This window comes from Harpia harpyja, chromosome 24, assembly GCF_026419915.1.
Source record: "Harpia harpyja isolate bHarHar1 chromosome 24, bHarHar1 primary haplotype, whole genome shotgun sequence".
Lineage (NCBI taxonomy): Eukaryota > Metazoa > Chordata > Aves > Accipitriformes > Accipitridae > Harpia > Harpia harpyja.
Window position 1 is genome coordinate 197,774 of NC_068963.1, and position 22,985 is coordinate 220,758.

At 48.7% G+C, this 22,985-nt stretch overlaps 2 protein-coding genes across 2 annotated transcripts; one reads left to right on the top strand and one right to left on the bottom strand.

Annotated features, from left to right (window-relative positions):
- The first annotated feature begins 3,125 nt into the window (after positions 1–3,125).
- On the top strand, positions 3,126–7,084 carry LOC128135749 (ubiquitin carboxyl-terminal hydrolase 42-like). Its single transcript, XM_052774812.1, has 11 exons — positions 3,126–3,141; positions 3,741–3,941; positions 4,383–4,493; positions 4,569–4,671; positions 4,819–4,886; positions 5,047–5,117; positions 5,667–5,749; positions 5,998–6,109; positions 6,376–6,516; positions 6,735–6,835; positions 6,931–7,084. The coding sequence occupies exons 1-11, from the start codon at positions 3,126–3,128 to the stop codon at positions 7,082–7,084; spliced, it is 1,161 nt and encodes a 386-aa protein (XP_052630772.1).
- Positions 7,085–8,168: 1,084 nt separating this feature from the next.
- On the bottom strand, positions 8,169–22,874 carry LOC128135750 (ubiquitin carboxyl-terminal hydrolase 42-like). The gene is made up of 15 exons (XM_052774813.1): positions 22,859–22,874; positions 22,062–22,262; positions 21,510–21,620; positions 21,332–21,434; positions 21,117–21,184; positions 20,886–20,956; positions 20,254–20,336; positions 19,894–20,005; positions 19,487–19,627; positions 19,176–19,276; positions 18,935–19,080; positions 16,926–17,036; positions 16,190–16,260; positions 8,641–8,989; positions 8,169–8,275 (listed from the first exon to the last, which is right to left on the bottom strand). Exons 1-15 carry the CDS (start codon positions 22,872–22,874, stop codon positions 8,169–8,171), a joined length of 1,791 nt encoding a protein of 596 aa, XP_052630773.1.
- Positions 22,875–22,985: the final 111 nt, after the last annotated feature.

The window sequence follows — 22,985 nt, forward strand, 5'->3', positions numbered from 1 at the left end:
CAGTGACAGTGAAGGGAGGGGACATCTCAGGCTGTTGGAGCGTAACTTGTGTGTTTATGGAAAGTTCAGTCAAAGAAGCCAGTGGCCATCTAGGTTGAGTGCCATAAACCAATGTACTTCCCAACTGTGGCACATCCACAGCTGCTTGAACTCTGCAGAGGAGGACTAAAGAGTAAGGAATGAACCATCGGCGTTAGGAGGTGCCCCAGGACAATGTTTCTTGCTCTCTCAGTCATCGCAGCTGCTGCTGCAACAGCCCCAGCACAGGACATCATGCCTTGAATTAGGAGGTCTAGTTCTGCTGAGTCACATTCTACAGCTTGCAGCCGTTTCTGGGCTAACTGGCGATTCCTTTCTGTCCATGTACATATAATACAAAAGGCTTGTTGTAGTCTGGCAGGGCTAATGAGGGAGCTTCCATGACTGCTTGCTTTAGCTCTTTAAATGCCTTCTGGGTTTCCAGAGTCAGGAAACCCTTTTGATTTCAGTGCTGTCCTCTATATCCAAGGGATAGTTATTTTTGCTATTTCTGTCTGTTTGTTTTTCCTGTTACTAGTGATTTGGAAGGCTAGCTTTTAATATGGTAGCCTTGCTTATAAGCCTGTGGTGGAATATGGTTTATACCTATTCATTCCATAATTTGGCCGTAGCCACAGTCCACAGTACGGCAGCGGAGGCAAACGAGCCCGACTGTTGGATATGCACTTGTGGTGGGTTCACCCTGGCTGGACGCCAGGTGCCCACCAAAGCCACTCTATCACTCCCCCTCCTCAGGTGGACAGGGGAGAGAAAATATAACAATAGGCTTGTGGGTCAAGATAAGGACAGTTTAATAAAGCAAAAGCAAAGGTCGCACGTGAAAACAAAGGAAAACAAAAGATTTTATTCTCTACTTCCCATCGGCAGGCGATGTCTGGTCCCTTCCTGGGAAGCAGGGCTTCACTACTCATAGCAGTTGCTCCCAAAGACAAATGTAAATAACCAGTGCCCCCCCTTCCATCTCCCTTTACTTAACTTTTATTGCTGAGCTGACATCATATGGCATGGAACATCCCTTTGGTCAGTTTGGGTCAGCTGTCCTGGCTATGTCCCCTCCCAGGATCTTGCCCACCCAAAGCCCTCCGGTGAGGGCAGGGGGAAGTGTTGGAGAGACAGCCTTATGCTGTGCAAGCACTGCTCAGCAGTAGCCAAAACACTGGTGTGTTGTTATCAACACCTTTCTAGCTCCCAATACAAAGCACAGCACTATGAGGGCTGCTATGGGGAGAATTAACTCCATCTCAGCCAGACCCAATACAGGCATAAAGAGCCACCTGAGCAGGGCGGGAGTAAATGCAGGCACCCTGTGTGGAGAAGGGGCAAAATGAGCCTCCCCAAACAAGAGAGGGGGAAAAACAGCTATCCCGAGAGGGACATGGTGAAAGCAAGACAGCCGGACAAGGCCGTGGCCAAACTGGATGCCCCAAGGGGAGGATAAAAAGAAGAAAGCCTCCCCAAGTGGAGCAGGAGCCAAACTAGCTGCCCTGAGCTGAGCAGGAGTAAAACTAACTGCCCCAAGCAGGACTGGGGAAAACTAGATGAGCCAGGCAGGGCAAGGGCCAAACCAGCCAGCTCGAGCAGGGCAGGAATAACAACCAGCTGCCTGATCGGGGCAGGAGCAATACTCACTGCCCTGCAAGCAGGTCAAGGAATTAAACCTGATGCTAAAAAGGCACCAACAAACATTTTTCAGAGGTCCAGGGTGAGAGAGCAGTTGGGGCAGCCAGCCAAGGTCAACCCAGCACAGTTGCTGAAGGTGTTTCTTTGGTAGTGCTAGTTCAGAGTCAGCCCGTGGCTCTATCTTGGGGGCAGAGAAAATTCTTTGGAAATGAACCTGTGAGAGACCAGGTGCTTTGCCACACGAGTGTCACGGACACAGTCCTGTACCCGGGCAGAGTGGAAAAGACACCCTCAGCAACCCGAACGTGCCAGCCAAAGCTGTGAACAGGCACACTTACAGCCCTGGGCAGGTTTTTATTCATCCAGCCCATGCAGCTGCAGGAAGAGGTGGGAGCTCTGCTGGCAGACAAACAGCCCTGCGCCAGCAGCGTGTGGGGAGCTCCAGTGACTGCCGGCTCCAGGAGGTGCCTGGGCTGTGGCGGCTGTGGTGCTCGATGGCCTCAAGGGGACATGTCCCCGTGCAGCCCCGTGTCACAAAGGGGCAGTGATGCGGCACCTGCCCGGCGCTTGTGAGCACACCTGGCCAGGTCTTGGGATCCTGAAAAGCAGGCCAGCAAAAGCTAGTTGGGCTGAGCTGGCCTTCGGGATAACTCAGCTCCTTCCTTTGCTACTTGCGTGCCTACATTTTTCCAACCATTTATCATTTACTGCTCAATTCTCAACTTCCATCCTCTTTCAAAGGTAATTATGATTTGACTTTCAGGACAGATCATAGAGTAGGTAGATACGGGATGAAAGTACAGGCTGGTCTGTGCGTTCCGAGCTGCAGGCTGAGCTATTACACCTTGATAGGCTGGCCAGAGATGGGCTATGGGTAGAGTTCCTGTTTGCTATTTCCTTACCGTATCCTAGGATAGGTAAGTAGGGGGGTGGCAGTGTAGTCTGAGGCGTTGGGCTCAGCCTAGAATGACAAGAATCCTGCCCTGACTGAGGCAGTAGGAAGGGAGACAGAAAAGGAGCACGGCAAAGGCAGCCATTAAAATAGCGGCCGAAAGCCGGTCACTCCCGCATCCAAGGTGAGCAAGTGTGGGCTGGAGAGCCCGAGGGCTCTGCTGCTAAGGCTAGCCACAGGTAAGCAGCAGGTCCTCTTCAGAGCAGGTGACACGCAATGCAGTCTTTCAAAAGGGCCTTGGTAATTGCTGTCAGCCGGAGTCCTGTGACAGGGACAGTGGGGCCATCAGCCTGCAGCTCGACAGCGGTTACAAGTGCCACTGAAACACTGTTGATGGCGCATGCTGTTCTGTGGGTTGCATTTGGGGTTTTTTTCAAGCATTTTGTTGAGCTACAGTTATTTCTTTGTGATCAGGTGAGGGGATTGGTGCTGATCTTCTCTTTCTGGAGCACGTCCTGACCTCCTTTGTCATCCAAAGCTTTCCCCTCTGTTCCTGAGAGGAGTGATGGCCACAATGGGGAACAACTCCCGTAAGTAACGGCTTCGCCAGCAGGCTTGGGCTTTGTGAATCCCCAAAGGCAACGGACGTGGCTGGTGCTCCATCCCTGCATGTGCTGACAACCTAGAGTGAATTCTGGGGCATTTCCTGATAGCAGCCAGACTTAGCCAGGTGCTTCCAGTTAGACGCAGGAAAACGCTCCTCTGTCACTCCTCTGCCACTAGTACAAGACTTTGAAAGATGACCTTGCTCGTAGAAAGATCTGACATCGGTCGGGTTACCTTCTGTGCTAGACACTTGCTTGTTTTCATCAGTTTACAATCAGGAACAGGGGAGACTTGACCTGCTAATCCAATTCAAGTCTCGAGAGGGAAAGGAAGGTAGCCGTGGGCACAGAAATCGGAGTGTGGGCTTGTTGGACTTTTGGCAAAATAAGCAGGGGAACAGCCTATTTTCCAAAACTGTTTCTTGACCAGTAAATATCAACGGCAGCGTTAGGCTTCCCCCAGTGTTTCTGGGTTGGAGGTTAGAGCTGGTTGTCCTGGGTGCTCCTGTACAGAACTCGACTTTTAAAAATGCTTTTGTGCAACAAAATCGTGTCATCTCTTTTCAAATGTCATTTCCCTGCAGTCATTGCCAAGGGAATGGCTCCGCAACAAAGGATCCTCTTTCCCCCGGAGAAGATTTGCATGGATTGGCAGCAAAGACAGAGAGCTGGAGCGGGACTGCACAACCTGAGCAATACGTGCTTCCTCAACTCCGTCCTGCAGTGCCTGACGTACACAGCCCCTCTGGCCAACTACCTGCTCTCTCGTGAGCACAGCCAGTCGTGTGAGTACTTTCAGGAACATTTCCTGGTACATCTGTTGGGCACTTCCCCAGGATTCCCAGCATCTGGAATTTGATTTAGGAGAAAAGCAGCCCTTCTTTGTCAACCCCACGAGGAGCTGTTCTTTGAACGCTCAGGCCTGGAAGCCACTTGTCTTATCTAGGTGTGTTCATCTTCAGATAGGCACTTCTTTCTAGCCCCGGGTCTTGGTCCCTATTCCTGCAAGTCAAACTCTCTTTGCTTACTGCACAGAAAACTTCTGTCAGTTAAGCATCCCTCTGAAGAAAGTTTTCTACGCACTAAAATGTCCCGGGCTTGTTGGGACGTTGGCACCTTGGGAGGAGTGGAGACTGTTCTTAAAACTTCAGGATCTCCATGAGGTTTCCCATCGCTATGGCTATTTTGCTAACCTGAGGAGCTTGCTTCCCTCCCTCCCTCTTCAGGTCATCAGCAAGACTTCTGCATGATGTGCGTAATGGAAGCGCATGTTAACAAGGTCCTGCATTCCTCAGTCAGTGCCATCCAGCCTAGCGCTGTCATCAACGTCCTCACACGTAAGTCATTTCAGGTGCTTTTACAGGTTTTCTCCCCTTCTTGTAGGAGAGAATTACTAACTTCTTCTTTCTTAGGAATAGGAGAACATTTCCAGCTTGGCAGGCAGGAAGATGCCCACGAGTTCCTACGCTTTACTGTCGATGCCATGCAGAGAGCTTGTCTGAGTGGAAGCAGCGAGTAAGCACAAGCAAATTACCTTTTCAATGTTCCCGAGCCCTTTGGACTCCTTGGTGTACTCCCACCAAGGAAAACCTATGCCCAGGGCTTTCAGACAAAGCAAGACTCTTGGAGGAGATCACTCTCTGCCTTACCATTTATTTCCAGATTGGACATGTCTTCTCAAGCAACTACCATCATCCATCAAATATTTGGGGGCTTTCTGAGATCCAGAGGTACTTTTCCGCAACTATTGCTCAACTTGGAATTGTCTGTGCCCTTCTGTTGGCCTGTGATAAAGAGCCGATCGTGTGACTGGCGTAGTAGGTATGAAGGACGGAAAGTGGCACAGCCAGTGACTTCCCCTATCGCTGAGCATTTTGATTTGCCTTCCAGTCACGTGCTTGAGCTGCAGAGCAGTTTCCGATTCCTACGAGGCTTTCCTGGATGTCCCTTTGGATATAAAAGTAAGAGGGTTTATAGCTGTGTTTCAAGCCATCCCAAGGCCCCTGTAGCTTTCCGGAATCCATGCGGTTGACTTAAAAACGTATACTGCGAACACAAGAGAGCTTGGTGGAGGAGGGTCGGAAGTGGAATGAGCTGTGTCCTTCTGGGGAGGCCATGGCAGTGGTCTCCTTGTAGGTGCTGGCTTTAAGCTGGACAAGTACGAATTATCCTCTCTGCACCCTTGACGTACTCTCATCCTTCTTCCTTTTGCCCTCCCTCAGCACCCCATCTGGCTCCCAGGCTGATGGGTTGTATCGTTTTCATTATTGATGACCCTGCGGTGCCACAGGGAAGTAGCTCCCGATAGCCCCGGGAATCCCTCAGGAATTCAATTCCCTGAGGGAAATGTTCAGCATCATACCCTCTTTCTGCCTCCTTCTGGACACTGCTTGCGGGTTCACAGTGCGCCTCCTCAGCGTCAGCTGCCTGGGTCTTCTTGTCAACTCCTAGTAAGTGTTTGGGCAAGGGCATTGCCCGCAGCTCACTGCTCTCCTTTCTCACTCCTCCAGGCAGCCTCTTCTGTCACTGCAGCTCTGGAGGACTTTGTGAAACCGGAGCAGCTGGATGGTGAAAACTGCTTTAAATGTAGCAAGTAAGATGATTACTAGCGACACAGTAGTACTAGGTCCTGCGGGAAGGTGCTGCATGTCATTGAGCAGAAGTCATCATTTCACATAGGCTTAATGCACGATAATGAGACGCAGCTTTTTTTTAATATGGCCTTATGGTACTGAATAGCCTTAAAATAGTGTAAGGATGTGTGAGACATGAAAGCTTGTCTGGTCTTCTTGGGGGAAAATTGGGTGCATTTCAGCACTTGGCTCTGTGCTTGCTTTCAAGATGTGACAAGATGGTTGCCGCCTCCAAGAGGTTTACAGTCCATTGCGCGCCCAAGGTTCTCACAGTGTGTCTGAAGAGGTTTGAAGGTTGCACCGGCAGGAAGATCAGCAAGGTGTGTATGCCACTGGAGGGCAACTTTCTCTTCCCGGAGCAGGAGATTTCCCAAAGCAGTACGCTCTTTCACAAGCTGTTCATGTTGGGTTTTTCGTGTTCCCTTCCGAGGAGAGGAGAGTTCTGGTGGGAAGACAAGCATGTACTCTGCTCCGACAGAGCTGCTTTGGCTGGGAACAGTTTCCTGCCAGCCAAACCATGCCATGTTGAAGGCTATTTCATGTAGTACTTCAGGATCATTTCTGAGCCGTCCTGGTCTCCCTGTAGGTTGTGGAGTATCCCAAGTACTTGGATCTTCGGCCATACATGTCCCAGACAGCTGGAGAACGGCTCCTCTACACCTTATATGCTGTCTTGGTGCATCGTGGTGACAGCTGTCATGCAGGACACTATTTCTGCTACACAAAGGTAAAGAGCAACTTCCTTCCTAGCAGGGAAACAATGTGTGCTGGGGAAGACAAACCTTCCCGGCAGTGTAACTGGTGGCCAAGGTTTGGAGGGAGAAGGTCTCCTTAGGGGCTGGATTGGATTTGCGTTGGCGTACTCTTGGTTCTGTAGTTTTCCGCCTGTGTTTTTGTGGAGAAACCATGCGGTTCATCTCCAGAGACTGATGCCTTTCTTTGCAGGCCAGCAATGGACTGTGGTACAAGATGAACGATATGGCTGTGAAAGGTTGTGGCATCCAGACAGTTCTCAGGCAGCAAGCCTATTTACTGTTTTATGTCAGGTGATGACAAGTATTAAAATGTGTTCAGAATACGTTTCCTTTTCCTGGCTTTGCTATTTTTCTTCTCCTCCTGCATGTTTCTTTTCCTGTCATAGGAGACAATTATTACCTGCATCCTTCAGTGCTGTTGAATGTGAACTACCCCACGTCAGTCCTTATCTTCCCTTGCTGGGCTTCAGGCTGCTGCCCTGGTGTAAAGTGCTACTTGTCTGCTGTCTGAAGCTGGCTAATGTAGAGAAGAGTAGTTAAAGGGGGCCTACAGGAAAGATGGGGAGGGACTCTCTATCAGGGAGTGTAGTGATAGGACGAGGGGTAACAGTTTTAAAGTGAAAGAGGGAAGATTTAGATTAGATATTAGGAAGAAATTCTTTACGGTGAGGGTGGTGAAACACTGGGAGAGTTTTCCCAGAGGGGTTGTGGATGCCCCCTCCCTGGAGGTGTTCAAGGCCAGGTTGGATGGGGCTTTGAGCAACCTGGTCTAGTGGAAGGTGTCCCTGCCCATGGCAGGGGGGTTGGAACTAGATGATCTTTAAGGTCCCTTCCAACCCACACCATTCGATGATTCTATGATTCTATGAAATGGAGGCCGTAGGGACGATAAAGACGAGGACTTGCTCTGACAGGGGCAGACCCCAATCAATTTTCCCATTTGTAGTCCTGGTTACGTCTTCTGTCAGTTGTCGAAACCGCTCCAAGAAAATGACTGAACCCCAGAGAAAGCTGCAAGAACAGCCCTAAATGCAGATCACTCTTTTTTTTCTCCAGGCGCTCTGATTTGAAAACGGGAGAAAGGGTGCCTTCCTCACTGGCACCAGCATATGCCTGTTCCTCCCTCAGTCAATGGGGGGCTGACAGCAAGCAGGATTCTGTGGGACCACAGGGTCTGCCTCCTAGGACTAAGGTAACCTGGGGAGGTGGGTCAGGGCACCAGCTGGACAGCAGATTTCTTTCTGGGATCTTGGCATTGCTCTCTTCTCCCACCCATGCTGCAGCTTTCTTCACAGCCGCAAGGCTGCTCCCTCTCAAAGCGTCCCACCTCGATCCACCCCATTTGTCCGCCTTTGGCCCTTCTGCCTTTGCAGCCCTCCAGGAGAGCCTTTGGGAGGCCCTTAGCTGTCCCCTCCCACAGCTTCTGGGGTTTCCCCACTGTTCAGGTCCTTTCAGGAGGAAAGGGCAGGACCTTTGCACAGCTCTCTTTGCAGGACACGGCGGTGGGCATGGAGGACTCTCCAGAGGACAGCAGCTCCTCTGCACCAGCCAGCACCAGCCAGCTAACCCAGGCAGGTGCACGGGAGGCATCTGCAGGCTGGCCAGGCAGGCTCAGCATCGCCTCCTATGTGGGCTCCTGCTTGCATCGCTTCTTCTGCGGCTGCCTAAGGCTGGTGTCCAGAAGGAAAGCTGCGTGCCCGGTCCGCTCTCCACCATTTGCCCCTCTGCACGCTGTGCAAGAAGACAGCAACAAAGAGGAGCAGGGATTCAGCCCTTCTTCCCGCTGCCAGAGGAACGGTGCCAGGGAGAGGGCCCAGAGCAGATCCCCGCAGTGGGGAAGAGATGTCCGCAGCTGGTTGGTGGACACCACAGACTACGACCACTCAACAGGGAGGAGGAGGAGGAGGAGAACTAGTCCTCCAAGTCGTGATCACGCTCCCAGGGATGATGCTGCTCCAGGGCCCCCCAACGGCACCTCCCAGTCGGCTCCTGCACTCAGCGCTGCTCGGGAGCAAACCCTGCCAATGCAGAAGCAGAGCAGATCCCTGCGGCAGGGCTACGCTCTCCGCAGCCGGGTTTTGGAGACCACAGACTACCACCGCTCAGCGAGGAGGAAGGGGAGGTGGAGAGCAAGTCCTCCACGTCATGACAGAGCCCCAAGGGATGATGCAGCTGCAGGGCCCTCCAATGCCAGCTGCAAGCGGGCTCCCACACCCAGGGCTGCTCGGGAGCACGCTCAGCTGTTTCAGAGAGAGCGGAGCAGATCCCCACATCGGGGCTATGACCTCTGCGGCCGGTTTGTGGACACCACCGAGTGTGACCGCTCAGCAGGGAGGAGGAGGGTTTCAGCACCGCGGAGATGCACATCAGGCAATCACTCGGGGGTGCTGAGATGGTGACGGGGGCAGATTGTCGACCTGGATGAGGGAGGAGCATGGCATCTGACTGCGGCAGTGCCGGAGAGGAAGAGGAATCCAGGAATCCAGGAAGCATCAAAACTTCCCGCAGCAGGGACCAAGCTGCACAAAGGGCACCAGCAGCCCACCCTGTCCCTCCTCCCAGAGCTGCCTCTGGCCAGGAAGAGCTCAGAGAGACCTTCCAGAGACTTGGACAGCTCTGCCGGCTGGCCTGCCTGCCCACAGGTCCCTCAAGGAAGAGCTTTAATCCGTGTTCAGCTTTTGGGATCGCCTTGCAGAAACAGCACTCATTTGCACCCAGCAGGCAGAAAAGCCAAAGCCAGAATTAAAAAGACTCGTTGGCCTTGCCTGTGGAATTTATGGGGTGTGTCCTTCTCTGTAGGTTTTGCGGCAATTGGTGGAAATACCCAGTCCGAGAAGTTTACATTGTGGGATTTTGAAAGCAGTGTGTTTGCGTGTGCCCATCTTGCAGTCTCGTCTTTTTAAAGATGGAGTTCAAGTCACTCGAATGGAAGTGGGCTGGACGAGCCGACAGCGAGCGGGACTGCAACGGGCTGAACGGGCTGGGGGAAGATGTTCTCGTTTGGGGTTATTGCTGCTCTCCTGCTCCCTTTTTAATTGGCAACAAATTGGTGTTCTAGTCTACCTGTCAGGGAGGTTTTGTTGCAGTTACAGGTCTCCAAGCAACCCAGCAAAGAAGTTTTCCAAGGCTACTGTCCCAATGGAAGTGCAGGGTTTGGCTCTGATTGCTCTCTGTGTGGATTGTGTCTGGTGTCAGGCAGGCACAGAGCAGCTTTCGGACAAGGAATGGGACTACTCCAGGCTTTTTTTTCTCTTTTGGGGGAGGAATGTGAAGAGAAGAGAAAAATAGTTTTGGAATAGATAAAACACCTGCCTTGGGTTTTAAGAGAACACTAAAACAAATGACCTGACCCGTCGCCTGTGCCCAAATTATTGCCATTTTGAGGTCAGGATCTTTTAAAGATCTTTTAAAGCAGGGCCTCAACTTCTTAGGGGAGGAAAAAGTAAAAAATCATTGATCTGTTTGGACCAGGGACTTGCCCAGTGGTTTTGGACACAATGTTACTAGATCCAACACTGCTATGAAAAATAATAGCCCTTCAATACTGTCAGTAGCCTGCACCCCATGTAGGAATTACAGCGAGGTCAGATGGGAGACCTCAGACCAGCGGCCGTGACCCAGGACCCCACCAGCATGAGCTCCAACAAATGTAAAGTGGGTCCTTGTACTTTCAGCCACCCATGGCTTCGTTAACTCTATAAAATCAGTCCTGTAAGTAAGGGACTGTTCTAATAGGTTTTTTCTGACCTATAATAGGAAGCATCTGATGTACACCAAAGACACATCTAACATACTTTTATCTCATGCCACACAAAACAGCACTTGATCTGGCCACGTTTGCCTGGATGACAAAACAAGCTGGAGCTGCATCTTCTGTCTAACCGTGCTCACTCCCCTCAGCTATGACATTTCGCTATACTTAACTATGCTTGCTTACCAGTTTGAAAAAGTAGTGCATCCTGGCACCCACTGCACACGTACCATTCTCCAGGACTCATGAAGAAGGGTCGCCAAGGGGAATCTCCCCAAGAAGCTGATTACGCTGGCACGCTCTGAAGGCATTTCACACAGCCTGACAAGCTTGAGTTTTGTGCAAGGTGCAACAGGCGCTTCCATCTAAAAAAATCCACTTAGTGGAGGGGGCCAGTGGCCACTTTTTATCTATGGTTTAGTGTCCTGAATGCTTGCCTAGGAAATGGGGATCCGTCATTCCAGCACAGTTTCTACCAGAAGTTCAAAGCCACCCGGCAAGTTTTACCAGATGCCCGATGCAGCACGCGGTCTTGCTTTGCACTAGGCTGCTGCTACCCAGGGTCTCACTCAGTGCCTAAAGGTTAGGTACGGACGTCCTGAGTGCCGTCCCGCTGGCTCACGGGATCCGGCCCTCAGCAGCTTGTTGCTCTTTTTCCCCCTTTGTTGCCCCTAAAGAATCAGACCCTTGATCTGTTACCCAAAAGTATAACCAAGAGTAAAGGCTTGAGATTTGTACTGGGGATGTTGGCTACGTATTTTGTTTCTTTCTAGGTGTGGCTCTGCACCTAAGTCTGCAGATTGGGACAAAAATATGGATCGCGTTCTGTTTTCACATTAGTGCAAGCCCAGAGTAACTACTGACTTAATACATTTATTTGGGATATACAACTGAGTAAATAAAAGAACGTAAGCCAAAAGAACTCTTAGAATTACAAATTTAACTTCTTTAGTTTATGATTCTTGAACTGCTTAACAGATCAGAACAGTCACGTATTTTTGATATGCAAAGTGTATTCCAGGTTGTTTAGCACGCTTAGTTGAGGAAAAGTGGTGCGTTTATATTTAATTATAAAATAAATTCTCTTTGTTGCCTAAATACACTGTTGAAAGCTTAATTTTTTTCTGTCAGCAATATTGCCAAATCTTATTTTCGTCTTCAAACAGAGCTTTTACTGTTTTACTTAAAACTCCTGGAAGCAATCACAATTCAAACTTTTACCTATGCTCCTATACAAAACACAGCAATGACAAAAAAACTTTAAACAATGCAATACTTCTTCCGAGGCAGAAAGGTCATTTGGAACTGAGGTGCCCCAAATTACGTACTGGATTTGGCTCCCTGGAATAAGTCCTTCTGCATGTAGCTACAGCTTCCTCCCTCTTGTCCTCTTTTTCAGATATAAAGGCAAGCTGGGGCTGCATGAATTATTCACACATCTTGCTCCCTGTCATAATGTTTATGGACTGATCACAGCTCTTCTCTCTTCACTTACCTATAAACAGGCATACCATGATGATGCCTGCTCTAGTTTACTGATGTACGATGGATGAATGTCCGCTCACATAAAAGTGGCATGTGTGCTTGTAAGAGGATGAGGAAGGACATGTAAGAGGCTGCACACAATCTCCCATCACGTGATGAGATATATAGCCATTACAGTGAAGAGAGAAACTCGCTGATGAGCATGTCTCAGGATGAAGTCACATTTGGATACATCACTTGAATAAAATGGACTGCTCTTATCAGCTGATTTGACAGGGAATAACTACGTTTTGGTCTTGTACGATTATACCTCATTAATTCCCCATGTTCTCTCACATCATGCACGAACCAGATCACCCCACCTCAAAATGAAGAGGATCTGACGAGCAGACAGTCAACGACAAGAAGAACAACCCACGATGCCAGACTGTTTCTGTATGAGAGCTGTAAAATAGATGTGAAATTATGAATAGCAATACCCCAATGATTATTCACTATTTCTTACAAAACAAGAACTGGTTGAAACCTAAAGAAACAATCAAATAACAGGTTTAAAATAAAGAAAAGGTGGGGGTGGAGTGGGGGGAGAAGAGTTCCACTTCCCCGCCAAGACTCAATTACACAGTGCAACTCAAACTCATAGCCATGGAAGACTGTGGAGGCAAGAGCTATAAACAGCCATAACAAAGGAATTCGGCAAACTTGGGGTGGGTGAGTATATAACTGGATAATAAACTTGGTGGGCTGGAGTTGCCCTGTCTCAGCCCTAATCTGCTGCCTGATGGAAGCAAAAGGATAAAACTGGAAAAAAGCATCTCTCCACTTCAGATGCAGTCCTTCAGTATTCACAACACAAGCAGATGAAATACTAATCCAGAGGGACTTAAGCGTGGTATTTCTAATGCTTTTTTGTACTTGTAGTCAGACTGAAGAGGATTTTGGCATGCCATATGTCCTGGTTTCGGCCAGAATAGAGTTAATTTTCTTTCTAGTAGCTGGCATAGTGCTATGTTTTGGGTTCAGTATGAGAAGAATGTTGATAACACACTGACGTTTTCAGTTGTTGCTAAGTAGTATTTCTACTAAGTCAAGGATTTTTCAGCTTCTCATGCCCAGCCAGCAAGAAGGCTGGAGGGGCACAAGGAGTTGGGAGGGGACACAGCCAGGACAGCTAACCCAAACTGGCCAACGGGGTGTTCCATACCATGTGACGTCATGCCCAGTATATAAACTGGGGGGAGTTGGCCTGGGGCGGATCGCTGCTCGGGAACTGACTGTGCATTGGTCAGCGAGTGGTGAGAAATTGCACTGTGCATCACTCGTTTTGCATATTCTAATTCTTTTATTATTAGCATTATTATTATTTTCTTCTTTTTCTGTCCTATTAAACTGTCTTTATCTCAACCCACAAGTTTGACTTTTTCCCCCAATTCTCTCCCCCATCCCACTGGGTGTGGGGGAAGTGAGCGAGCGGCTGCGTGGTGCTTAGTTGCTGGCTGGGGTTAAACCACGACACCATACTCTGTGTGCCTGTACAAAGGCTTGGAGGGTCAGGTACACCAAAGGAAGATCATCTACTCCAACCTCCTGCATGCAATGGCCATTTTCATCTATGTATCTCAGCACCAAATTGAACGTCTTGGAAACATAAAGGCTCCTACCTGAGAGCGTCTAGACAGTCATCATTTCCTTTGACAGTTTATTCCAAAGCTTAGTCACTCCCACAGTTCAAAGGAAGAAAAAAAAACAGAAACACAATTTCTTCGACTTCAGTTTTTAATTTCTGCTATGCCTTTTACTGTGTTACATTTTCTCTTTTCCAAAGATTTCTACATGCTTTTTCCAGTCATCTTTTGATCTGCAACTCTTTAAGACTCTCACTAGAAGTTATTTACCTCTTCTATCTACGTAACCGTCTATGTAACTGTTACACAGATAGTCTTCTATCTCTGTAACAAGTATATTCTGTCTTAATTACTAGAAGGCAAATCACGGTTTTGTTTCAAGGATCATGAGCTTAAAGTCTCATTATTTTGCTTTGCTGGACTCATGATTTTTCACATTTGAGACTGCCAGCATCTTACTACAGCAGAGTGAAAAAAGTTTTTGTATGTGATGTGGAAGATAACTGTGACATAGGAAGTACTTCTGCAACAGTAGTACATGTTTGTTTATTGCTCTCCCTATCTTTATAGGTTGTCATTTATAGGCCATATAAAACACTTGCAATGTATTACTAAGGCCATTCAAACTAGCATGGTATGACAGTTGAACTATTCTTTAAGTTAAAGTTTCCAGGCTTTCAAGAAGACATTTTCTCTAATGCTTTGTTTCTGCCAATGCTCATTGCCAATCATAAATATGAGGCCTGACAGGGTCAGGATTATCGTGCTGAAAAATCAAGGCACTCTGCTGGATTAGAAGGAAGAGTTTTAATTGATTCATTTACACTTTCCTTTCTAACAAAGTTAAACAGCCTTTTGCCATAAAAAAACAAATGGGGAATACAGGGAGTTGCATCCAGTGTTCCTCATTTGCCATATTTTCTATGAAACTATCACCTGGAGTGTTGGGGCAGAGAACTGCACTTCAAGTACAGATCAGCTGAGTTTTTTGTAATCATGGTCTACTAAAGGCATCTTTTTTCTATTTAAAGCAGAGAGTTGCATTATGTTACACTTCACAGTTTGGGGCAAATTGAGAAAAAGAATAAAGTAACTGTGAAACACTTTTGACTCAGATGAAATGAGCAAGTGTGAGAGATGTGACTCAGGTCTCACTTCTCCACTCAGAATAAAACATTTATTAAAGACGGACGAAGATGAAGCAAGCGGGTAGGAGCAGGAGTGAAAGAGACCCCAACTTTGGCATCGGAGTTAGCAGAGCGTAGGCAATTGATTCATTGGCACTAACACAAAGGCCTCTGAGTGTATCTAAAGGTACATTTGTGAACAGTCATATTTAGTTACAGAACAAACTATGGAACAAGTTGTAATCATGCATGTACTTCAGTCTGTGCACATCTGGGAATAAAGACCTGGAAAACTACTTAAAGGTATCAGATTAATAAAAGGAAGGTTAAGTCAATTACTTCTGCCTCATGCATATCTTTATCAACTTTTATGCTATGAAGTGACAGACGATGCAATACAATGTTTTAAGTGAGAGAGGCCAAAGTTAGCTCAACTCAGCCTACTATTCATCCACGTCAGCTACAGTGGACACCGTGATTTGACCATATGGTGAGTCAGGCAGCTAAAAATTAGAAAAGCTTCTCTAAACGAAGACACAATTTGGGCTTGAAAATATGTTTCTTCTAAATAAAAACGCTTCTCCTCCTGATAACGCACATCTTCTGCGCTCTACTATACTAGATTTCAATAGTGTACTTACACATGAGTATACAGACTTAAAACCTTGATGTCTATAAAATATTCATAAACATAGGAAGTGTATATCCTGGAGTCTTAACGTACACCTAGGTATGATATTCTCATCAAGACTCTAACAAGTATAATAACCAGCTCCTGAAAAACAGCTTATCAGTCTGCAGTTAGAGTCTCTCCTCCACATTTATCAGAGTTGGTAAGAAAGTTTTAGGCTTTGTATAAAAATAGGCAGTTAACAACAACAAAACATTGGAAATAAATACTTATTTTTAAGACTCTATTTCCATTTTAAATTTGTTTTCCCCATGATTCTGTCTTTTCTAAATTGTAACTGACCTATTGGAAACCAAACCGTAAAATTCGAAGAGATTATTTCATGGAAAAAACGTGAGTGATTTTACTTCAGCTATAGCTGAATTGTTAGCTGACAGTTTTAAGTACACAGTAAATACCTTGAAAATAATAACACATATTTGAAAGGATCCATGTGTGTATACAGATATAGGCATATTTTGTGTGTGTGCATGTGTGTGTTTGTGTGTCTATACATATAAGGGTGGAAACAGCATAATTATACTCTATAGATAGACCTAAATTAAGCAACAGCACCCGGATACAGAACAATACATTAAAATAAAACTATATGACCTCCCAATAAACAGCTACCCCTGGGCGGTACCAGATTTGCCTGTGGGACGCATGGTCCAAAAGAGCAAAAGCAATCCAAGCTGTCCGCACAGCAACCAGAGGGGTACTGAGGGAGTCCAAAGCAGGGTGGTATGACAGCGTCATCACGGCTGTAGATACCATCCTTACTGTGCCCAGCTGACACCCAGCACAGGGAGACCATTTACAGAGCTTCCACAGCAGAAGCACACAAGCACATTTCCCTTCCCATCCAGCACCAAGCTCTTGTGTGGTAACAGCCACAGGTTGAATTCCACGGAGCTTCCTGGAGATAAACTAGGTGCCCTGCAGGGGCCTGGAAACATTTTGCACCACAATTTCAAAACATCTTACCTTGATATCCAAGGGAATATCAAGGAATGCCTCGTAGGTGTCTGAAATGGCTTTGCAGCTGAAGCACGTTACTGGAAGGGAAAGAGAAATGCTTCTCAGGTTGGGAAGGAGACTAACTCTGTCCATTTCAGTGACCAAGACATACTGCTTTCAACACACTGGACATACTGCCGCATCCCAGAAGCTGTTTACCACAAACAGAGAAAGAGCCACAGATCATTCTAAGGACAGGAATAGTTTTAAAAAGTACCTCTGGATCTCAGAGATCCTCCAAAGACCTGATGAATGAGCGTGCTAGCCTGAGAAGATGTGTCCTAGCTGGAAAGAAATGGTAATTGGAGCTCACAAGGTGGAAGGCAGAGTTAGCTCTTGCAAGAATTCTCCTTGTTAGGAAAGCCCCGGACAGAGGTTTTCACTGACAGTCGTTAAAAGGGCTAGGGAGTATTTCAACAGTCACGTGCTTATGCTTACTTGCTGTTTCTGCTCAAACAAGCTCTCTGCATGGCACCCACAGCATAGCAGAAGAATTCATGTGCGTCTTCCTGGGTGCCAGGCTGGAAATGTTCTCCTATTCCTAAGAAAGAAGGATTTCACAGTGATCTCAGAGAAAAAAGAAAGAAAACTTACCTTTCTAAAAAAGCTCTCCTCCTTAACACAAACACGGCAAAAAGAGTGACACACTGGGTGCTTCAGAAATCAAAAATACCTCCAAATGAAACCCTCTGAAATGACTTACATGGAAGCTCATTGACGAGAGACGTAGGTTCGATGGCACTACCCGAGCAAGACAGGACCTCCTCAATGTGCGCTACTGTCATGCACATCATGCAGAAGCCTTCCTCTGCACCTGAAGAGGGAGGGAAAGAAGGACGGAAGGGAGGAGGGAAGCAAGCAAGCCTAATGTGCATCTCTGGGGTGCTGAAACCCTCCTCCTCCCTGCTGAGGGGTCACACTCGGTGGTGTCCACAAAGCGGCCGCAGAGGTCATAGCCCCGATGTGGGGATCTGCTCCGCTCTCTCTGCCACAGCTGAGCGTGCTCCCGAGCAGCCCTGGGTGTGGGAGCCCGCTTGCAGCTGGCATTGGAGGGCCCTGCAGCTGCATCATCCCTTGGGGCTCTGTCATGACGTGGAGGACTTGCTCTCCACCTCCCCTTCCTCCTCGCTGAGCGGTGGTAGTCTGTGGTCTCCAAAACCCGGCTGCGGAGAGCGTAGCCCTGCTGCAGGGATCTGCTCTGCTTCTGCATTGGCAGGGTTTGCTCCCGAGCAGCACTGGGTGCAGGACCTGACTGGGAGGTGCCGTTGGAGGGCCCTGGAGCAGCATCATCCCTGGGAGCGTGATCACGACTTGGAGGACTGGTTCTCCTCCTCCTCCCTGTTGAGTGGTCGTAGTCTGTGGTGTCCACCAACCAGCTGCGGACATCTCTTCCCCACTGCAGGGATCTGCTCCGGGCCCTCTCCCTGGCACCGTTCCTCTGGCAGCGGGAAGAAGGGCTGAATCCCTGCTCCTCTTTGTTGCTGTCTTCTTGCACAGCGTGCAGAGGGGCAAATGGTGGAGAGCGGACCGGGCACGCAGCTTTCCTTCTGGACACCAGCCTTAGGCAGCCGCAGAAGAAGCGATGCAAGCAGGAGCCCACATAGGAGGCGATGCTGAGCCTGCCTGGCCAGCCTGCAGATGCCTCCCGTGCACCTGCCTGGGTTAGCTGGCTGGTGCTGGCTGGTGCAGAGGAGCTGCTGTCCTCTGGAGAGTCCTCCATGCCCACCGCCGTGTCCTGCAAAGAGAGCTGTGCAAAGGTCCTGCCCTTTCCTCCTGAAAGGACCTGAACAGTGGGGAAACCCCAGAAGCTGTGGGAGGGGACAGCTAAGGGCCTCCCAAAGGCTCTCCTGGAGGGCTGCAAAGGCAGAAGGGCCAAAGGTGGACAAATGGGGTGGATCGAGGTGGGATGCTTTGAGAGGGAGCAGCCTTGCGGCTGTGAAGAAAGCTGCAGCATGGGTGGGAGAAGAGAGCAATGCCAAGATCCCAGAAAGAAATCTGCTGTCCAGCTGGTGCCCTGACCCACCTCCCCAGGTTACCTTAGTCCTAGGAGGCAGACCCTGTGGTCCCACAGAATCCTCCTGCTTGCTGTCAGCCCCCCATTGACTGAGGGAGGAACAGGCATATGCTGGTGCCAGTGAGGAAGGCACCCTTTCTCCCGTTTTCAAATCAGAGCGCCTGGAGAAAAAAAAGAGTGATCTGCATTTAGGGCTGTTCTTGCAGCTTTCTCTGGGGTTCAGTCATTTTCTTGGAGTGGTTTCTACAACTGACAGAAGACGTAACCAGGACTACAAATGGGAAAATTGATTGGGGTCTACCCACCAGGTCTGCCCCTGTCAGAGCAAGTCCTCGTCTTTATCATCCCTACGGCCTCCATTTCATAGAATCATAGAATCATCGAATGGTGTGGGTTGGAAGGGACCTTAAAGATCATCTAGTTCCAACCCCCCTGCCATGGGCAGGGACACCTTCCACTAGACCAGGTTGCTCAAAGCCCCATCCAACCTGGCCTTGAACACCTCCAGGGAGGGGGCATCCACAACCCCTCTGGGAAAACTCTCCCAGTGTTTCACCACCCTCACCGTAAAGAAATGCTTCCCAACATCTAATCTAAATCTTCCGTCTTTCACTTTAAAACTGTTACCCCTCATCCTATCACTACACTCCCTGATAGAGAGTCCATCCCCATCTTTCCTGTAGGCCCCCTTTAACTACTCTTCTCTACATTAGCCAGCTTCAGACAGCAGACAAGTAGCACTTTACACCAGGGCAGCAGCCTGAAGCCCAGCAAGGGAAGATAAGGACTGACGTGGGGTAGTTCACATTCAACAGCACTGAAGGATGCAGGTAATAATTGTCTCCTACAACAGGAAGAGAAGCATGCAGGAGGAGAAGAAAAATAGCAAAGCCAGGAAAAGGAAACGTATTCTGAACACATTTTAATACTTGTCATCACCTGACATAAAACAGTAAATAGGCTTGCTGCCTGAGAACTGTCTGGATGCCACAACCTTTCACAGCCATATCGTTCATCTTGTACCACAGTCCATTGCTGGCCTGCAAAGAAAGGCATCAGTCTCTGGAGATGAACCGCATGGTTTCTCCACAAAAACACAGGCGGAGAACCAAGACTACACCAACACAAATCCAATCCAGCCCCTAAGGAGACCTTCTCCCTCCAAACCTTGGCCACCAGTTACACTGCCGGGAAGGTTTGTCTTCCCCAGCACACATTTTTTCCCTGCTAGGAAGGAAGTTGCTCTTTACCTTTGTGTAGCAGAAATAGTGTCCTGCATGACAGCTGTCACCATGATGCACCAAGACAGCATATAAGGTGTAGAGGAGCCGTTCTCCGGCCGTCTGGGACATGTATGGCCGAAGATCCAAGTACTCGGGATACTCCACAACCTACAGGGAGACCAGGAGGGCTCAGAAACGATCCTGAAGTACTACATGAAATAGCCTTCAACATGGCATGGTTTGGCTGGCAGGAAACTGTTCCCAGCCAAAGCAGCTCTGTCGGAGCAGAGTACATGCTTGTCTTCTCACCAGAACTCTCCTCTCCTCGGAAGGGAACACGAAAAACCCAACATGAACAGCTTGTGAAAGAGCGTACTGCTTTGGGAAATCTCCTGCTCCGGGAAGGGAAAGTTGCCCTCCAGTGGCATACACACCTTGCTGATCTTCCTGCCGGTGCAGCCTTCAAACCTCTTCAGACACACTGTGAGAACCTTGGGCGCGCAATGGACTGTAAACCTCTTGGAGGCGGCAACCATCTTGTCACATCTTGAAAGCAAGCACAGAGCCAAGTGCTGAAATGCACCCAATTTTCCCCCAAGAAGACCAGACAAGCTTTCATGTCTCACACATCCTTACACTATTTTAAGGCTATTCAGTACCATAAGGCCATATTAAAAAAAAGCTGCGTCTCATTATCGTGCATTAAGCCTATGTGAAATGATGACTTCTGCTCAATGACATGCAGCACCTTCCCGCAGGACCTAGTACTACTGTGTCGCTAGTAATCATCTTACTTGCTACATTTAAAGCAGTTTTCACCATCCAGCTGCTCTGGTTTCACAAAGTCCTCCAGAGCTGCAGTGACAGAAGAGGCTGCCTGGAGGAGTGAGAAAGGAGAGCAGTGAGCTGCGGGCAATGCCCTTGCCCAAACACTTACTAGGAGTTGACAAGAAGACCCAGGCAGCTGACGCTGAGGAGGCGCACTGTGAACCCGCAAGCAGTGTCCAGAAGGAGGCAGAAAGAGGGTATGATGCTGAACATTTCCCTCAGGGAATTGAATTCCTGAGGGATTCCCGGGGCTATCGGGAGCTACTTCCCTGTGGCACCGCAGGGTCATCAATAATGAAAACGATACAACCCATCAGCCTGGGAGCCAGATGGGGTGCTGAGGGAGGGCAAAAGGAAGAAGGATGAGAGTACGTCAAGGGTGCAGAGAGGATAATTCGTACTTGTCCAGCTTAAAGCCAGCACCTACAAGGAGACCACTGCCATGGCCTCCCCAGAAGGACACAGCTCATTCCACTTCCGACCCTCCTCCACCAAGCTCTCTTGTGTTCGCAGTATACGTTTTTAAGTCAACCGCATGGATTCCGGAAAGCTACAGGGGCCTTGGGATGGCTTGAAACACAGCTATAAACCCTCTTACTTTTATATCCAAAGGGACATCCAGGAAAGCCTCGTAGGAATCGGAAACTGCTCTGCAGCTCAAGCACGTGACTGGAAGGCAAATCAAAATGCTCAGCGATAGGGGAAGTCACTGGCTGTGCCACTTTCTGTCCTTCATACCTACTACGCCAGTCACACGATCGGCTCTTTATCACAGGCCAACAGAAGGGCACAGACAATTCCAAGTTGAGCAATAGTTGCGGAAAAGTACCTCTGGATCTCAGAAAGCCCCCAAATATTTGATGGATGATGGTAGTTGCTTGAGAAGACATGTCCAATCTGGAAATAAATGGTAAGGCAGAGAGTGATCTCCTCCAAGAGTCTTGCTTTGTCTGAAAGCCCTGGGCATAGGTTTTCCTTGGTGGGAGTACACCAAGGAGTCCAAAGGGCTCGGGAACATTGAAAAGGTAATTTGCTTGTGCTTACTCGCTGCTTCCACTCAGACAAGCTCTCTGCATGGCATCGACAGTAAAGCGTAGGAACTCGTGGGCATCTTCCTGCCTGCCAAGCTGGAAATGTTCTCCTATTCCTAAGAAAGAAGAAGTTAGTAATTCTCTCCTACAAGAAGGGGAGAAAACCTGTAAAAGCACCTGAAATGACTTACGTGTGAGGACGTTGATGACAGCGCTAGGCTGGATGGCACTGACTGAGGAATGCAGGACCTTGTTAACATGCGCTTCCATTACGCACATCATGCAGAAGTCTTGCTGATGACCTGAAGAGGGAGGGAGGGAAGCAAGCTCCTCAGGTTAGCAAAATAGCCATAGCGATGGGAAACCTCATGGAGATCCTGAAGTTTTAAGAACAGTCTCCACTCCTCCCAAGGTGCCAACGTCCCAACAAGCCCGGGACATTTTAGTGCGTAGAAAACTTTCTTCAGAGGGATGCTTAACTGACAGAAGTTTTCTGTGCAGTAAGCAAAGAGAGTTTGACTTGCAGGAATAGGGACCAAGACCCGGGGCTAGAAAGAAGTGCCTATCTGAAGATGAACACGCCTAGATAAGACAAGTGGCTTCCAGGCCTGAGCGTTCAAAGAACAGCTCCTCATGGGGTTGACAAAGAAGGGCTGCTTTTCTCCTAAATCAAATTCCAGATGCTGGGAATCCTGGGGAAGTGCCCAACAGATGTACCAGGAAATGTTCCTAAAAGTACTCACACAACTGGCTGTGCTCACGAGAGAGCAGGTAGTTGGCCAGAGGGGCTGTGTACATCAGGCACTGCAGGACGGAGTTGAGGAAGCACGTATTGCCCAGGTTGTGCAGTCCCGCTCCAGCTCTCTGTCTTTGCTGCCAATCCATGCAAATCTTCTCCGGGGGAAAGAGGATCCTTTGTTGCGGAGCCATTCCCTTGGCAATGACTGCAGGGAAATGACATTTGAAAAGAGATGACACGATTTTGTTGCACAAAAGCATTTTTAAAAGTCGAGTTCTGTACAGGAGCACCCAGGACAACCAGCTCTAACCTCCAGCCCGGAAACACTGGGGGAAGCCTAATGCTGCCGTTGATATTTACTGGTCAAGAAACAGTTTTGGAAAATAGGCTGTTCCCCTGCTTATTTTGCCAAAAGTCCAACAAGCCCACACTCCGATTTCTGTGCCCACGGCTACCTTCCTTTCCCTCTCGAGACTTGAATTGGATTAGCAGGTCAAGTCTCCCCTGTTCCTGATTGTAAATTGATGAAAACAAGCAAGTATCTAGCAGAAGGTAACCCAACCAATGTCAGATCTTTCTACGAGCAAGGTCATCTTTCAAAGTCTTGTACTAGTGGCAGAGGAGTGACAGAGGAGCGTTTTCCTGCATCTAATTGGAAGCACCTGGCTAAGTCTGGCTGCTATCAGGAAATGCCCCAGAATTCACTCTAGGTTGTCAGCACATTCAGGGATGGAGCACCAGCCATGTCCGTTGCCTTTGGGGATTCACAAAGCTAAGCCTGCTGGTGAAGCCATTACTTACGGGAGTCGTTCCCCATTGCGGCCACCACTCCTCTCAGGAACAGAGGGGAAAGCTTTGGATGACAAAGGAGGTCAGGACGTGCTCCAGAAAGAGAAGATCAGCACCAATCCCCTCACCTGATCACAAA

Bases quoted from the DNA above. Each gene is read 5' to 3' on its own strand.
- LOC128135749 (XM_052774812.1), top strand. The intron at 6,517-6,734 runs GTAAAGAGCAAC...CTTTCTTTGCAG, and splicing joins ACTATTTCTGCTACACAAAG to GCCAGCAATGGACTGTGGTA. The intron at 6,836-6,930 runs GTGATGACAAGT...TTCCTGTCATAG, and splicing joins TATTTACTGTTTTATGTCAG to GAGACAATTATTACCTGCAT.
- LOC128135750 (XM_052774813.1), bottom strand. The intron at 21,185-21,331 runs GTAAGCACAAGC...ATTTATTTCCAG, and splicing joins TGTCTGAGTGGAAGCAGCGA to ATTGGACATGTCTTCTCAAG. The intron at 19,628-19,893 runs GTGTGTATGCCA...GTCTCCCTGTAG, and splicing joins CCGGCAGGAAGATCAGCAAG to GTTGTGGAGTATCCCGAGTA.